General features: G+C 43.0%; 1 protein-coding gene and 1 long non-coding RNA gene across 2 annotated transcripts; one reads left to right on the top strand and one right to left on the bottom strand.

The window, feature by feature from the left end:
* Nucleotides 1-103: 103 nt before the first annotated feature.
* On the bottom strand, nucleotides 104-2,817 carry LOC115575721 (uncharacterized). The gene is made up of 2 exons (XR_003982716.1): nucleotides 1,967-2,817; nucleotides 104-1,852 (listed from the first exon to the last, which is right to left on the bottom strand). It is a non-coding gene; the product is annotated as an uncharacterized LOC115575721 (long non-coding RNA).
* Nucleotides 2,818-13,793: 10,976 nt separating this feature from the next.
* Nucleotides 13,794-16,080, top strand: atp5mf (ATP synthase membrane subunit f). Its single transcript, XM_030408704.1, has 4 exons — nucleotides 13,794-13,929; nucleotides 15,057-15,164; nucleotides 15,679-15,795; nucleotides 15,921-16,080. The coding sequence occupies exons 1-4, from the start codon at nucleotides 13,914-13,916 to the stop codon at nucleotides 15,947-15,949; spliced, it is 270 nt and encodes an 89-aa protein (XP_030264564.1). The 5' UTR covers nucleotides 13,794-13,913; the 3' UTR covers nucleotides 15,950-16,080.
* Nucleotides 16,081-16,172: the final 92 nt, after the last annotated feature.

Raw genomic sequence — 16,172 nt, 5'->3', positions numbered from 1 at the left:
GGGTGCTGCCTCTGGCTGCTCGTCTTTTCCAATCAGTCGTTTTTCAAAGGCAGCCTGAGAGTGGAGGATGGTGCCGTTGAAATGAATGTGAAGCAACTTTTTGTTTTCTTTTAATGCAGAAGACACTTTTTTATTTTTATTTTTTAATTATGAAGAGTATTTTTGTACACGCTGTAAGGAGTGGATGTGATCACACCGGGATTTTAAAAACAAAACAAGAAACATGCCAAATCCGTGACGGTTTTAAAAATAAAAAAAAACCTTGTGATCAGCAGAGTTTAATTCACCCACACAGACACACACAGAGAGAGTCTCATCTTTGCAATATATGTAAAAGCTTGTTGCCACCGCGATAAATGAAACATGAATGTGACTGTGGTGACAGAGGTTCCGCACATAAATCCCAGGAGCTCCCACAAGAATATGGAGTGTTTTTTTTTTCTTTTGAGATTTTTTCATCTTTTATTTTTCATTATTTTCCATTCTGTCGGCTTTATTGGAATAAATGTGAAGCCGTGTGCTGCCGGAGCTTATAGATAAGGAAAACAGTGGGAAGAAGAAGAAGAAGAAGAAAATAATAATAGATGGGAGAGTAATCTGTGATTGACACTTTTATCAGTTCAATATGCTAATGCTTTATTATTGGCAGGAGCTCTGTCATATTGCACACCCCCACTGTTTCCATAGAGGAGCGGAGCCAGATGGGAATAAGCTAAACGGTGGAGCTGGATTTCGAGGTGTGCTGTCAGTGCGGCACAACAGACCCACGGCCTGCTGCTGCTGCTGCATTACAGGCAGCGAGCGAGTGAATTTGAATCTCAATCCCGTAGTCCCTTTGCATACTGCCTGATAATATAAATAAATAGATAAAAAGGCAAGATGTGTTGACTCCACTGACGCAAAATTTAGTAACTTTTGGCTCAGCATCACAGAGCGCATCAAAGATCAACCGTGTCAAATGATGTAGTGCATCAAGGCAAAAGGTGTGTCTCATCAGATTATCAAAGCTGCTCCTCCGTGAATATGAGTTTTTTGCAAATAATGTCACGCTGATGTTTTAAAGAGGATGTGCAGCGAGCGTTGTGATGAAAAAATGTGATGATACTCATTCAGTGTGTGGACGTACCAGCTGTAGGCATCAATACACTGCACCTGCTTAAAGGACAAGTTCAACTACTAATGAAAATTCAGACCTAAGTCCCCATCTAGTTCAGTTGTTCAGGAGAATGCTGCAACGCTGCGAAGCTCAAAAAAAATGTTTTGTGGGCTACAAAACTAGGATTTCAATCGGCGTGAGGGGTGAGTGGACAACGATTGCAATTTCCTTTTTTGTGTGAACTCCCTTTAAACCGCTTCTTTAACATATGACTAAAAATCGGCAAAGCAACACTTTACGTACGCAATTCTTCACGTCCATGCAAAGACACTCACTTTATAAATGCAAATTGCAACACATTTCATTGTTCATTTTCTTTTTTTTTTCACCACACCAACAGTGATGCACACAACTCAAATCACATGACAACTTAGAACGCCAATGGCAGAGCAGAGACAGGTTCATGTCAGATAAAGACGTCCGGCATGTCTTTATTATGCAGAGTGTGCTTTACTGCTGCACGTGTACAAAAGACAAAGAATCAGAGACAATGGCAGAGCAAGAGACAAAGCTGTACTCCAGCACTGTCATCTCCTCGGAAGACATCACAGCTTTGGACAGACGGCAGACGCTTTGGTACTGAGTGTGCTGTTGTCACTGTTCCTCAGCGTGCAGCAGCCTCATCCTGGCTGCTTCATTGTTGTTTCTTTCACACTCTGAACGCAGATCTGCCCGTGGGATCAACGTTCTCTCAGTCTGACGGCAGATTTAGAAGGAAAAGCAGTCAGCAGTAGTTTGGAGAGTTTTGACATCACTGACCTGAAGCTTCACTGCAGAAGCCCCTTCAGAGGAGCACACACTGTGTCTTACCTGCTGCGGCCCAACAAACAGCCGTCTTCCTGTTTGTGGCTGGCTCTAGATATGGCAGTGCCGGTCGGTCAGGATGGATTACCAGACAACGGGATGGATTCAGAATGTTTTGTAGTAGCTTTAGATAATTTATATCTGGTGCCATCGTTGGGGAAAACTTTTAAATACTTGGTTTAACACATTAACACTTCCGGTCAACCTCAACTGATATTTGTTTTTTGGTGCTGATTAGCTGTCGCATTCAGCTCAATGCTGGTCTTGCTGGTGACTGGAGTTCTCGTGTGCTTACTATGTGAAGTATTTACAAAAACTGAACTTGCAACTGAAATACTAATACTTCTCAATTCGCCTTTGGTAATCATCTGGTCTAAGTACTAATGATTTCCAGATAGGCTACTTTTCTTTTTCCTATAGGTCCACTCGATTAAATGGAGGACAATTTCAAGCAACAGTGACGAAAAGGCGCAAAATCGCAAAACAAATCAAACAAACAAAGACAAACAAAACCCTTCGAAGCGCCAACCGTTCTTGAGACAGTGCTGTCCGGACAATGAAGCAACACTAATCTGTGATTTATCGACTGAGCTATTCTTTATGAGACACACAAACACATCCAGGGACACAGCAGGTGTCTTGACGCCGGACCAGAAACACGTTCTTGAGATGAATTTAATCCGCGTGAAATCCTCTGGATCAGGGGGTGCGATGTTTCTGGTTGTCTGCCTGCTTATCTCTTTAGCTGGCTGTTTCTTCTTCTTCTTCTTCTTCTTCTTCTTCTTCTTCTTCTTCTTCTGCCTGTCTGCCTCACACTTTACCTGTCTGCCTGGGTTACAATCGAGTTGCCAAATTTCTGTTCGTCTATCTGCTTGTCATCCTGCCTGCGTAGCTCTCCGTTTGGCTGCTTGCCTTCCTTTCTATCCCTCTCTCTGTTTTCATCTTCTTCTTCTTCTTCTTCTTCTTCACTGCTCGGCTTGTGGGGGGGCTTGCGGCTCTGGATTTATGCTGCGCGTTGAATGGCAATAGTTTGTCATCTTCTTTTAGCCCACAGCAATCTGTCCAGAACAGAACTAGTCACTGTTGATTTTTCTCGGTGCGTGTGTGTGTGTGTGTGTGCGCGCGCGCGTCCCATAACTGTGTTCCCAGGCAGCTCTCTGTTATGAATGTGTAAAAAGGTCAGCACCATGTTACGCCTCCTTCACTCAAACAGAATTACATTTTTTATGTACAACCTACACCCTGCAGGACTGCACTGACAGACGTGTCTGTAAGCCGGGGCGAGTGTGTGTGAAAGTGCTGCCTTCTCCACCATTTTGCGTGCGTGCGTGCTGCTGCGTTGATTTCGCAATGATTTATTATTTGTGTGTCCTCTCTGTAGCGTCCGGCGTTGCTAACAGTTGTGCGTGTTTTATGTGTCTACGCCTCCATCCGCTCATCCATCCCTCCTTGCAGCGTGGTAAAGATGCTGAGCCTCAACAATGTCTATATTTAGCTGCTGGTTCAATCAATGACGGCAGAGCCACAGCACCATGACTCTGCATACTGATAGTACCACCGCCCAGCGCCACCTCCGCTCACCTCTGGAGAGAGATAGAGAGAGAGAGACATTAAAGCAAGACGGAGGGAGAAGTAAAGGGAGAGAGGCAGGGAAACGGGCAAATTAGAGAGATGACGACGAGAAAATGAGAGCAAAGCCACCAAAAGACCGACCCCCCCAAAAAATGATAATTCAAAGAGCGAGAGAGAGAGAGAGAGAGAGAGAGAGAGAGAGAGAGAGAGAGAGACAGATGGGCCCTTAATCCTATCACACGGTTAGAGGAAGACAGGAAAAAGCGAGAGAAAAAGGGAAAGGAGGGAGAAGAGGACGATGTTATGATGTGCGAGGCAGGCAGGTGAAGAAGAAGAAGGGGAGGAGGAGGAGGAGGAGGGATGAAAGGAAAGAGACAGGTGTAAATGCAGAGGCAGAGGTATCGAGGGATGGAGACAGATGGAAAAGGGGTGCGAGTGGAAGGGGGGTGAGGTAGAAAGAGGAGGTTCACTTGGGCAGAGATGTGGAGAGTGAAGGGTGGATGAAGACACAGACAGAGAGAGAGAGAGAGAGAGAGAGAGAGGAGAATAGCTGCAGTGTCTGAGAAAAGAGACAGAATTGAGCTTCTTACAAACGGAGAGACCGAGAGGGAGGAGAGGGGGAGAAAGAGGTTCCAGGGCAGGGGGAGAGAAGACAAAAAAAGTTCACACAAGAGCGAGCAGAGAAAGATGTAACAGACTGCAGAGTTTTCTACAGCGAGAGAGCAGAGTGTGCTGCGAGTGGATGGAGGGGAATGAGAGTAAAGAGGCGTACAGAGGAGGAGGGAACAGGTACGCTGAGGGAGGAAGCATCAGGGAGAGAGAGAGAGAGAGTCTATTGACACTACTGAGATGTGACAAAGAGACACGGAAGATGGAGAAAAGGGATGTGCAGTGAAGCACTGTGGACAGGAAAGAGAGGTCAGGGCTGAGCCACTGCTCGCCGGTGCTACTCCAAATTCTGCAACCGTCAGAATCTGTGGCCTTTTTTTTTTTTGGAAATGAATACTTTATCACATCTTTTTATTTTGATAGCTGACACCAAACGTGGTTTCCTTCTTAACATTTAAGGAACAGTTTAAAATTTCGGGTCACATTTGCGTATTTGCTCCTCTGCTGATGGCGGGATGAAATAAAATTGATGTACCGGCAGGTCAGAACGTTTTACAGACACTGTTTGTTTACAAATTGCAGAGATGAAATGTGAATAAACTGTTCATTAGTGAGCTTTGAAGATGTGGTAGGATGGAAAATGATGCAGATTGTATATAACAGAGGCATCCGCACACGCTGAAATCAAAACCTTTGTGCTCAGTCGCAGGGCTTTATGAATCTGCATCATGAACGTTAAGAAACTAAGGGGAAAAAAGGAAACCAGAAGTGGAGATCGAGGGGAGTTCTGAGTTCAGTCAGAGCCCGAGCTGAACACGAACACACAGGCCATTCACACAGGTGGGCGCGTGCTAAGAGAGGTTAGGCAAGTTGTGAATGTGTCAACTTGAGCAAAACCTTGGCTCTTATCCCAGGGCTTTATTTAAACTGCTTCATAAACCTCAAGAGACAAAAGGAAAAAGGAGACAGACTGGCGGGAAACCGCAGAAAGAACTGCAGATCCAGGTGAGCTCTGAGCTAAGTCGGAGGATGATCGTAACAAGAGCATACAGGTACACTCGCATATATGATCGGTATCTACGTTACCAGCTTCCGTAGCAGTCGTTGGTGTAGTGGCTGCTATGAAAATACAATATGTGTAAAAACATTTGCAGCGGTAATGTGGTTTAAAATCCTAACTGAGTCACAGAATCTGATGGGTCACACAGAATTAGTTTCAGCACCGGCTTTTGTCCCCATCATTGACTGTGGGTGCAAATCTCTCAAAATACGCGGAAAATAAGTGTGCACAGGCAGACACACACACACACACACACACGCACACAAACACACATACAGTTGTGTCTTTTCTATTTCTGTATGCAGACGGCTGCACAAATACACACTCGCACAAGGCACATAATCTCTCGCATGCACAAATAATCTCTGTATCTTTTTCTCTCCCAGGACCGTGCGCACAAAAATGCAAACACACTCAAACGGGAGACAGACACAGACTCCCGTGCACACGCACAGACACACTTTAAGTAGCGGTGAGAACTAGAAAGCGCCTTAAGCACTTGGAAAGCGCTCGCTGTAAATCCACACTATTGTTATGTTTGGCTGTGATCTGTTCTGGGCTGCAATTACACGACAACACAGGCGAAGCCCAACATCTCTCTCTGTCTGTCTCTGACACACCAACACACACACATATATACGTGTATATAAATGCAATCAGGTGCATTCAGACAACACAAATAGGTCAGATTTTATTTTTTCCTTATTAAAATTACATTAATTCAGGCTCAAGCTGTGAGGCTCCTGAGCTCATCCTCAACTTTCCATCATTCAAAAAATATTTGTTTGTTTTTGTACTGTAGCTGAAAGACTTGTGTTTTGTTCAATAAGCCTGTGTTGTTAGATAGATAGATAGATAGATAGATAGATAGATAGATAGATAGATAGATAGATAGATAGACTTTGTGTGCATGTGTGTGCTTTCTCTCTTTCTCAGTTCAAGCTTTTAGTGCTTTGTTAAACACGCTGCATACTCGCACACACACACACACACACACACATGCAAACACACATCCATAACAAATCCCGGCTCTGAAACTCAACACTCTGCCACCAAAGCCTAGCAGACTCAGAGTTCAATTACTCGCTCTGTGTCTCTCATTATCATTGTCTCCATCTAACAGCCGTTGTTTATTAAAGGTTGCTATGTAACCACCAGCCGCTTTACCATTTCAATTACACAGCTCTGTTTGTGCCTGCACAGATTTTCATCCTCAGTGTGTGTTTTGGTGTGTATTATAGTGTGTGTGTGTGTGTGTGCAATGTAATTTTATTTTTCTCTGTCCTCAGCTGCAGTATTTCACAGTAAACCAATAGCACCAATCTGTGTCTAATCTGCTGCAGAGGCTCGAGGCCAGGTCGACTTCACCTTCCCCTGCCACACAGACAACGCTCTCCCAGTTCATTTTGTCCTGGAGGTGTTCAAATAGGAAACAAGAACAACAACACACTAATTTATGGGAATTAGTTGAATTAAACAAGAAGAGTCTCCAGACGTGCTTGCAGCTCCGCAAAGCTGTATACACAGCAAGGCAGCGCTTTTAGCTAGATGCTAATTTAAACAAGCTAACATGCTCATGATGGCATTGCAGCACTCGCCCTACAATTTTCATGCTAGAATGCTAACATTTACTAATTAGCACTAAACACAAAGCACGGCTAAGGCTGGTGGGAATATCATTAGTTTTGCCAGTGTTTGGTCATCAAACTATTGGGTGAATAAAAATTTTGATCTGATGATGGAGCTAGAGGAGAGTTTACGGTTCAACAAAGGAAGTGCAATTGATCCTGAGGGGCATATGAATGTCTGAACCAAGTGTCAAGGCCATCCATTCATTAGTTGTTGAGACATTTTACTCAGAACCACAAAAGTGAACATAATGATCGTGTTTGAGGGGAAGTCAGGGGACCACTGAAGTCATTTGGAATAATCCTCTGGGTACAATGAGTCCATTCAGTAGCTGGTAATTTATTATAGTCTAGACCAAAGTGGTGGACCCACTCATAAACACTGCCATCCCTGGAGCATCGACAAAACTGTGGATTCATTTTTTATTTTCAAAGAACACCGTTTCAAAATAGAGAGTTGAAATGGGTTCCATTTTTTCTTCTAAGCAACCACACCTGTCTCTATGAATGCCTGTCATAAACATAACAGTCATATTTAGAGATATATTGTATGAAACTTATATATCCAGATTTCTATTTAATGTTCTGTGAAGTTATGTTTTATACAGCTAAATAACTGCATCATTGCAATATCAATGAAAATTGATATTAGGTTTAGGAAATAACAGGGCAAGGGCATTAAAGGGCCAAAGACACCACAGACAGTTTTTACTCAGGATTTGAGTTGGTCAGATCGGCTGAAACTGAACTCTGAGGAAGAAAGAAGGAAGCATAATCCCAGGACGGCTCTAAGTGTTGATACTTGCACTGCGATCTAATATGATTAAGGCAGTTTATTCTTTCACATTTAAACAAAAAATGATCATTGATCACTTTGAAAATAAAGGATGTCTACTTGGAAAAGGCCAGCGGTGACAGGATCTTGATGCGTGTATGAATGTTTAAAACTAGAGGGAAATGTGGCTACAGAATAATTGATAAGTATTAAAGTGACTCTGCTATTAGCCACTTTGGGGCTTTGGTTAAATCATGACTCTTGATATATCCTCTGTGGAACACTTAATGCAAAATGTAAATGCAGTCTGCAGTGATGGAAGCATCAGCGCCATTGAGTTGCCCTTGAGCAAGGCAGGGTAAGTATACAGTAGCTGTACGACTGTGAAGAAGAAATAATCGCATCAAAATGTACACATTCCTTCATCATTCAGTCAAGTGTACGTGATAGAGTCTGTGCCCATGAAAATCATCCTTGGATAAACCTTCTCATTAATCAATTTGTAAATTACAGCAGCTACAATCGATATTTGTGACAAGGACAGTGTATCAAATTACTGTGTGTAATGTGAAAGTGGTCGCTCATCATGATGAATTTACAAAGAAGTTATCAAACTGACTATTCAGCGCATGTTATTGTGGATGCCACTGGTTTTCTGCAAGACCCATCCTGTTGTTATTGTATGAAAAAAAGCATGAACAGATTTATGGTCCCTGTACTCTGTGCTAAAGGTTTTTCAATGGGTCAAGGTAAGAAAAGCTGCAGAGTGGATTGTGAGCTGTAGTTTCCCTGGTAAACACACCGATCTCCTCAGCTGTTACAGCTACACTGTCTCTAGGCCAGCAGCAGGGCTGGTCTGTCTGCTCAGCAGCTCCGGCAGATGAGTGACCCCAAGAGGGGTGACAGAACACCAGGAATGATGCTGAAGACTTGGTGTGTTTACCAGGGACACTAAAACATAAATCGACGGGATCCATAAAATGCTGGCGTGCCCCTCAGCTTTTTGGCACTTGATAGTTTCTCTCAGCACATTGTTTTGTTCTTTAAGCTCAAAACTGAAAGGTATTGGCACTTATAGCATCATATTTGCCAGCAGTTTCCCCCTGCTTATAGTATTTATGCTAGACTAATCATACCCCCTACTGGCTTGAGCACCTAATTAGATTTATATTAATTTAAAACTATGAAATGGTTCCACACACAGAATAAGGAGGCTTTGTGCATTCAATCAACGTACCGTTTATCAAGGTGAAATGAATATTCAACCGGGTGTCATTTCAAATGAATAATAATAAAAAAAAAAATCTTTACCACAATTGAAGCAAAGTTTGAGTTGTACGGTCGGTCTGCTCTTCATTATGCTGTTTCACATTCTGCAGAAGTGTAGCCTCGATTAGTCAGCATGCCATTAGCGGCCATTACATTTAAGTGTGTGAGTGAATGTGAATGGGAAAGTTTGATTTAGTGGCCAACGCTATTATCGTTGAGGAATGAAACTGTCCCTGTGGAGTATTTCCACACATGTGGTTTCTTCTTTCTCTCTCTCTTTAAACCTCTCTGTCTGTCTCACCACACACACAGACCCATATCTCCTCTGGGACCCTCATCAGGCCAGCGAGCTCCTTTTAGCGGCTCCCCTGGTGATCTCCATATCTCTAATGAGATTATTGTAGTAATAGGAGAGTTGATAAACCCATTACCCAGGATCCATCCCTCCTGCCTGCCTGCCTGGCTGGCTGGCTGTCTTTCTGTTTGGCTGATTCTTGCCCGTCTGTCCTCCTGCGAGCTCTCGACCAGGACGGAGAAGAAGAAAAAGAAACATTGAGGTCACTGAGAGGAGAAGGAGGAGGAGGACGCGGGGGAGGAGATGACATTCATGACAAGGAGGTAGTTGGGGAAAAAAGAAGAGAGGGCAAAAGAGCAGGAATAGAGAGGAGGAGAGAAATCAATGTGGGAGAGTGGAGCAAGAGGAAACAGGAAGTGTGAGACAGTTACAGATGGGGTCGAAGAGAAATCGCTGACAAGAGTAGGGAAAAAAGTGTCGATTAAAAAAGAAAGCACAGGGGGAAGTCTGGAAAAATGACATGAAAGGAGACGTGGCGCATGAAGGATGGATGATTGGGGAGCGACTGTGGAGAGTGGCTGTTTAAAGGTCATGTGTATTAGAGAACTGTGTGCAGAGACACGGGCTCCTTCCCCTCCTCTTTCCTCTCCTCTATCCTTCATCTCCCTCCATCATTCTCTTTCTGCCGCCAGTTTCCCCTTTTGCACTTACAGTCTCATCCTCTTTCATCCCTGTCTCCTTGCCCTGTCTGTCTGTCTGTCTGTCTGTCTGTCTGTCTGTCCTCCCCCCTTGCACAAACCAAATCCCTCCCTCCCCCATCTCTCGTTCTTTCTCCCTCTATCTTCCTCCATCAGCTTCAAAGAGCTGTCTCTGTGGCAGACCTCGAGGGCACCTGCCTCTTGAGGTGGAATAAAATCATCCGTCCCCTATTGCCTTTGTCTGTGTGTGCGTGTGTGTGTGTGTGTGTGTGTGTGTATATGTGTGTGTTGCTGGTACAGACTCTGAAGAGCAGTGAGGCCCTAGGCAGCTCTATAACAAACAAACACAAACAATGAACAAGCAGGTGAACCTGGACCAAAGGGTAGTTTCTGCCTATGGGTTTACTCCCTTAATGAGATTATGTTACAGTGTAGTTTCTAACCTTTACAGCCTAAATAAAATCTGCGTCTGTGTATGTCTGTTTATGTTTGCGTGCCTGTGTTTCTCTGCATGGCTGCAGAGTGTGTCAGTCTGTCACTGTGGGTTCACCTCTCTGTATGTGTGGATCTGTTCGCGTGTAGGTGTTTGATGAGTGCACCTGGGAATCTGCCACATCTGTGGGTGTGTGCTGGCTGCTCAACGGCACCTAGTGCGATTGGATTAGAGCTCCTGGCTCACGCCGTGTGTAAATCAGACAGACGCAAGATGCTGGTTTGAACCAAGTGTGTGACTGAGTGTGACCTTCGGGAGGAGATGAAACGAGGGGAGCGGTGTTGCCAGACTGGGCTGTTTTCTGTCCAACTGGGTGGCTTTTTGTTCAATTTCGAATCACTACAGGCAGCAGTGTGTCTCTATGATCCTCTCGGTTCTCCATGACTTCAGTTGTCACAGTGATCATGAAGGTGACACCACTGTACAGAGTTTGAAAGCTGCAGTATAGGCGAAATCTGTCTGCTACTTCAGCGGCGTGGATCTATTAATACACAGCACAGCTCGGCTACTCATTGCTATAAACTTGTACAGACCTCATTCAGGTAAAAGATCAATGAGATAACAACATATTCAACTAAACAACCACTCTGTCTGTTCCTGGGAGATGGACAGGGTTGATGGCCGGCTAACAATAGGCATGAATTTTGGTCATTTTTTTGGAAGAAAGGGGGTGGCTTTCTCAACGATCCCCTCACAAATCGCCCACACTACTAATGGGTCAAAAGAACCATTTTGGTGGTTTCTGCCCATTGGCACTGGGTAAAATTATCCCAATACTATGTCAGGGCCCTATCGGCCGCCAAGTTGGTCAGTTTAAACTGAGCATTTTCAGGGTGTAGAAAGTTCAAGCTCATTGTTTAGTTGTGTGTTTCGTAAATTAAATCAGGAAGCTGGTTTCCGCAAAAGGAAAATAGATGTTTCCCTCTGGAGTTGGTGGAGAGCTAAAACAGCGACTTTAAGGTGTATCATTTAAAATGTTTCAGATGAAAACATAAAAATTAAAAAAGTGGAAATTATCGCTACAAAATGAAGATTAAAGGTTATGATGTCTGTGTTTGTGTTGCAGAAGTATCTAAAGAGACATCTGAAGTAAGCATGCTAGCTGGCTAGCCCCAGTTGTCTAGGTCCCATGCCTGTGATGTAAACACCACACTTCCTGTGCGTCCAGTCCACACCGCTAGCTGTACAGCTAACTGAGCTAACTAGCTAATGGCAGCTAAAGTTAGCAGTTTAGAGTATGAATTCAACAGGTAGCAAATTTTTAGTGTATAATCTAAAAGAACAAGCGTAAAAAAACTAAGTATATAAATGAAACCACATTTCGCATATGTTCCTAGGTTCCATACACTGCAGGTTGTGGTGTTCATTCTTTGTTAAATACAGAACTAAGGAAAAGAGGACTTCTCTCTGTATCCTGATTTTGTTACTATTAAAAGTCATTCAATCACAAATTCTCACAAATTGCACTTTTAAAGGCAGTGAAAATTGGACGTACATTTGTCAGAAGAAGGAGAAGAAGAAGAAGGAGGAGAAGGAAGAGGAAGAAGGAAGAGGAGGAGAGTTGGATGCACTCAACATGCAAAACCAAACGTCATTTCAATTCCTTAGCTCTAGGCACTTAATTATATTCCCGAGTCGTAACTCTCTAATAATACATTTTTAATAAAAGCTTCCATCTGTTCAAACAAGTAAAGAACGTTTCTGTTCAGTGTCACATTATCCGACAGATTTCCTGGTGATCATTTTTCAATAAAGTTGCTGTAGTGTCAGGTTCACCTAAGTGTGAGCCTGAAACCTGGCACATAGAGAGAAAAAAAAACCATCTGCAAAAGAAACCAAAAAAACTGGGTCAACTTTTGACAATGACAATTGGGCTGGTTGAGGCCTCTGATTGGGCTGCTGGGTGTCTGTCAAAACTGGCAACACTGGAGAGAAGACGAGAAACATTTGGGTCAAAACGCAGGAAGGAGAGCTGAATCATCGACACGAAAGACTAAACCTGGTAAAGATTCATCCATGTTCAACTCACACAATGCACTCAATGTATCCACCTACGTAACCCTCCCCTCCAAACACACACACACACTCCGCAGAGACACTGGCTTCCTTTGTCATGCAAAATAAACTGCATGTACTCTACCGTCAGTATAAAAATTCATCAAATTAGACTGATGTTGAATAATTATCAAATGTGTGTGTGTGTGTGTGTGTGTGTGTGGTGAGGGAGGGGGAAAAAAACAGATGGGTGGGTGTTGGACATCTATATGAGTCCTCGATCTAATGAAAGTCATTAGAGTGAAGCAGGAAAATCAGTCTAATAAAGGAAAGAGGTTGCTGCTCAGTCTTGGATGAAGGCCAAAACCACCACTACGCACCGTAATTCACTCTGTGTGTGTGTGTGTGTGTGTGTGTGTGTGTGTGTGTGTGTGTGTGTGTGAGCGAGAGAGAGAGAGAGAGAGAGATGAGATGAGATAGAGAGGGGTGTATTGATCGGTGGGCGTGTAGCGAAGGGACCTGAACTACCACAGCACCACCTCCACCACTCGCACACAAACACAAACAGCAGAACTGCATGAGCTCTGAGCTACGTCTTCGGGTATATTATGTACAGCAGCGCTACCGGCTGCTGTGTTGTGCATTGATCGGCTGCTCTGTCTCGAAAAAAAATATTCCTCTGATAGAGTGTCAGGAGACAAGAGTGTAGAAAACCCTTCAGGTCATGCTGCTAAAGGAGAGAGAGGTTGAGCATGGGGTTGCACAACAACACTGAGGAACCGGAACATGTTTGTTTAGATACCAAGCCTGTGAGGATTCCTGGGTTAAAGTCTTTTCAATTGACAGTATATTGTGATATTTTAGATATATATCAAGGCACAATTGCAAAACTTGCTCTCATATGGTGGACATTTACTGTTACAACTGTGTCTTTTACATATTCATATGTTTTATCTATTGATGTCTTAACATGCATTCACTGAGACAGTCGTTCCCAACCCCACAATACTAAGAAATGTCCTTTCAGTCTCCTTTTTTAGTTGATAAAATGGTGAACGTGCTAACTAAAGGTGTTTCTGCTGTATTTCCCACCCCATGTTTATAAATAAAGGTAGGCTAAATAGGCTAACGGAACCACCTCTTTGTATACTGCAATATAATTCAACTAGAAAACAAAACTACACCCTCCAAAATGACCTTACAGATGAAGCAACACATCTCGAACAAAGTTTCAACAAAAACTGAACAACATCACCATAAATGGGGGATTCATTGGAGGGCTGTTTTCAGCTAGTTTTAGCTAGATGTAGCTGATAAACGTACCAGTCTTAAAACATGACATGAGGGGCTCTTTAAATACCTAGTTTGTTGTGGCTCCAGGTCGATGTGTATGTGGTGTTGTGATAATGAAGCCATTGGGTCCAATCCCAGAACATGTTGTCTCATGTCCTCTGCTGCCCTCTGGCGGATAGATGAAACAACTACATATTCTCCCATAATGCACTGCCGCCGTTTTTATTCCCATCGTTCCCTGCTTCGAGCTCTCTGCACCAGTCAAGATGGCGGACAGACCAGGTAAAACATCGTGTCCTCTGCTTAAAAAATTACAATTTGTCTCCGTGATGTGTTTTGTTGTCGATATATTTTCACAAATTGACAAACGTTATGTGTTTTTCTGACTGACGGACATCTCATGACACATTTTAATGTCTTCGTCTGACCGAAGGCCGCACTCAATCCTTTGAGTCACGTCAAGGTCTTTGCGTGTCATTGCCAGTGTTTAAGTTAACATTAATCTGCGTGCCGCTCTTGGACATTTGGTTAACATGTCATGTTCACTCATTAGAAACTGTAGATTTTACCTCCAGCCTTGACGAAGTTATAACACATAAACTGTCTTTGCACACGGCTTGTAGCGGTTTCTTTTGGCTAGCTTGCACGATAGCTTGCAAATACGGTGTCTAACGTCACAGCAAACTCTGATATTCTCTGGTTGATTTATTCTTAAGCCAATTAACTGTTCAAAAATAATAATCAGGAAAGGCCGTGCTTTGATTTACAGTAGGTTTTAAACGGTGGTCTAAGAGTATTTCATTCATAATTTTCGGGTTGTAGCTACACACCTGCTAAATGTCAAATGTAGCACACACAGTGTAAAGTTTGCTCCAGAGGTGGAAGGTAACATGCAAGTGAGCTGGTGCGTTCAGGTGCAAATACGAGCAGATGCAACATTATTAGAATCCTTTTGTTTTCAAACTATGCAGAGACTTAAGTTGTTGACTACTTTGCTGTGTTTAGGGTTTCAACTGATAATCTTTTCAGTACCTAGAAGTCTGCAAATAGTTCCTTCTTTTAAAATAGAAGAATGGTAGGTATATCTATAAAAATGTCATTGAATAGTTATAAAATGCCATCGCAACTCTTTGGCGTCCAAGGTGACTTTCACATTCCCTGTTTAAAGACAAACCTCTTCTGTTGGTCACAATTAAGACAGACACGTACCACAAATTATGTTAAACTTATGAAGTGACCGATCAGTTCAGCTCTGGCCCATTTAGTTTGTAGCTGCAGATATTGTTTTTTTAATGACTTATGGATGATTTAAGTGTTAAAGACCCCCCTGCCTAACCAGAACACACACTACAACCCCTTTGCTCATAATGGATGACATGTGATCAAACTGTTGTTGCTGTCTCCACCAGTTGCCATTGTTGAGAAGCGTCTGATGGACGTGAAACTGGGTGAGCTTGGAACCTGGCTTGGAGGTCGAGACTTCACTCCCAATGGCATCATTGCATCTGTTCGCAGAGGTGAGGAAACATGTTCTGACTGAAACATTGTTTAATTTTTTTCTTTGGTTCCTGTTGCTTTAAGCTGACTAACATTTAGTATAGTTTAAAATAAAGGTGATTTGTGAAATGGACAAAGCATTTTAGCTCCAAAACTAGCTTGTAATGTTAGAAGTTGAGGGACTTCCAGAGAATTCTTAAGTAGCCAACACCTTCCGCTCGACAAATTATTATTTAACCCAATTTGTTTGGCAGGTCAGTAAGTGTGCATTTACATAATCAGAGCTACAGTAAATAAGTAAAGCTGATTTCATGACCATCACTGGGTTGACCAATGCTTTATATAGAAATGCCTCATCAGAGAATAAACATTTCGAAATAGTTTTAACTTGAAACACTTAGTTTTAATGACATTGAGGAGGGTTTTGACTTTCCCTTTTCACCGTGTTCACTCACATGTAAAAATCAGTGCATGTCGCTTCTGTATTCAGGCCATAAGGAAGAGCTGTGGTTAGTGCTTTGTTTTGTCTTTCAGGCCACGACAGATACTACAACAAGTACATTAACGTGAAGAAAGGAGGCATCGGTGGTGTAGCTATGCTGCTGGCTGGCTACGTGGCACTCAGCTACCTTTGGGAATACGACCACCTCAGTAAGAAACAAACACTCCCTCACGTCTTGTTTAGAATGTTCTACATTATACAAAAAGTTGTTGTTCTACTAGATAATGTGACCTCGACATTCACATCAAAACATTTTCTCCATCTTTTTTTTCAGAACACGATCGCTGGAGGAAGTACCACTGAGGCCCCTCAGCAGCCATCAGACCATCGGGGGTTGAACTTGAATCTCTGTTCCTCCTGTTCTTTCTACTCTCAGCTCTCTGTGTTGAATATGTGACTGTTCTGACCAATAAATAATAAGATTTAATTCTGGATATTGTGTTTGGGTGTAAGATTCACCTTGCAGGAGTGTAGTTTTCCCCTCACTTTATAAACTGATGCTACCACGCTGTTGCAGTGACATCAA

This window comes from Sparus aurata, chromosome 23 (assembly GCF_900880675.1).
Source record: "Sparus aurata chromosome 23, fSpaAur1.1, whole genome shotgun sequence".
NCBI lineage: Eukaryota > Metazoa > Chordata > Actinopteri > Spariformes > Sparidae > Sparus > Sparus aurata.
The sequence above is the reverse complement of the archived record's forward strand: the minus strand, read 5'-3'. Positions and strand labels throughout refer to the sequence as shown.

Coding starts and splice junctions, on each gene's coding strand:
- atp5mf (XM_030408704.1), top strand. Junction 15,165..15,678: donor CATTGCATCTGTTCGCAGAG/GTGAGGAAACAT, acceptor TTTGTCTTTCAG/GCCACGACAGATACTACAAC. Junction 15,796..15,920: donor TTGGGAATACGACCACCTCA/GTAAGAAACAAA, acceptor CTTTTTTTTCAG/AACACGATCGCTGGAGGAAG.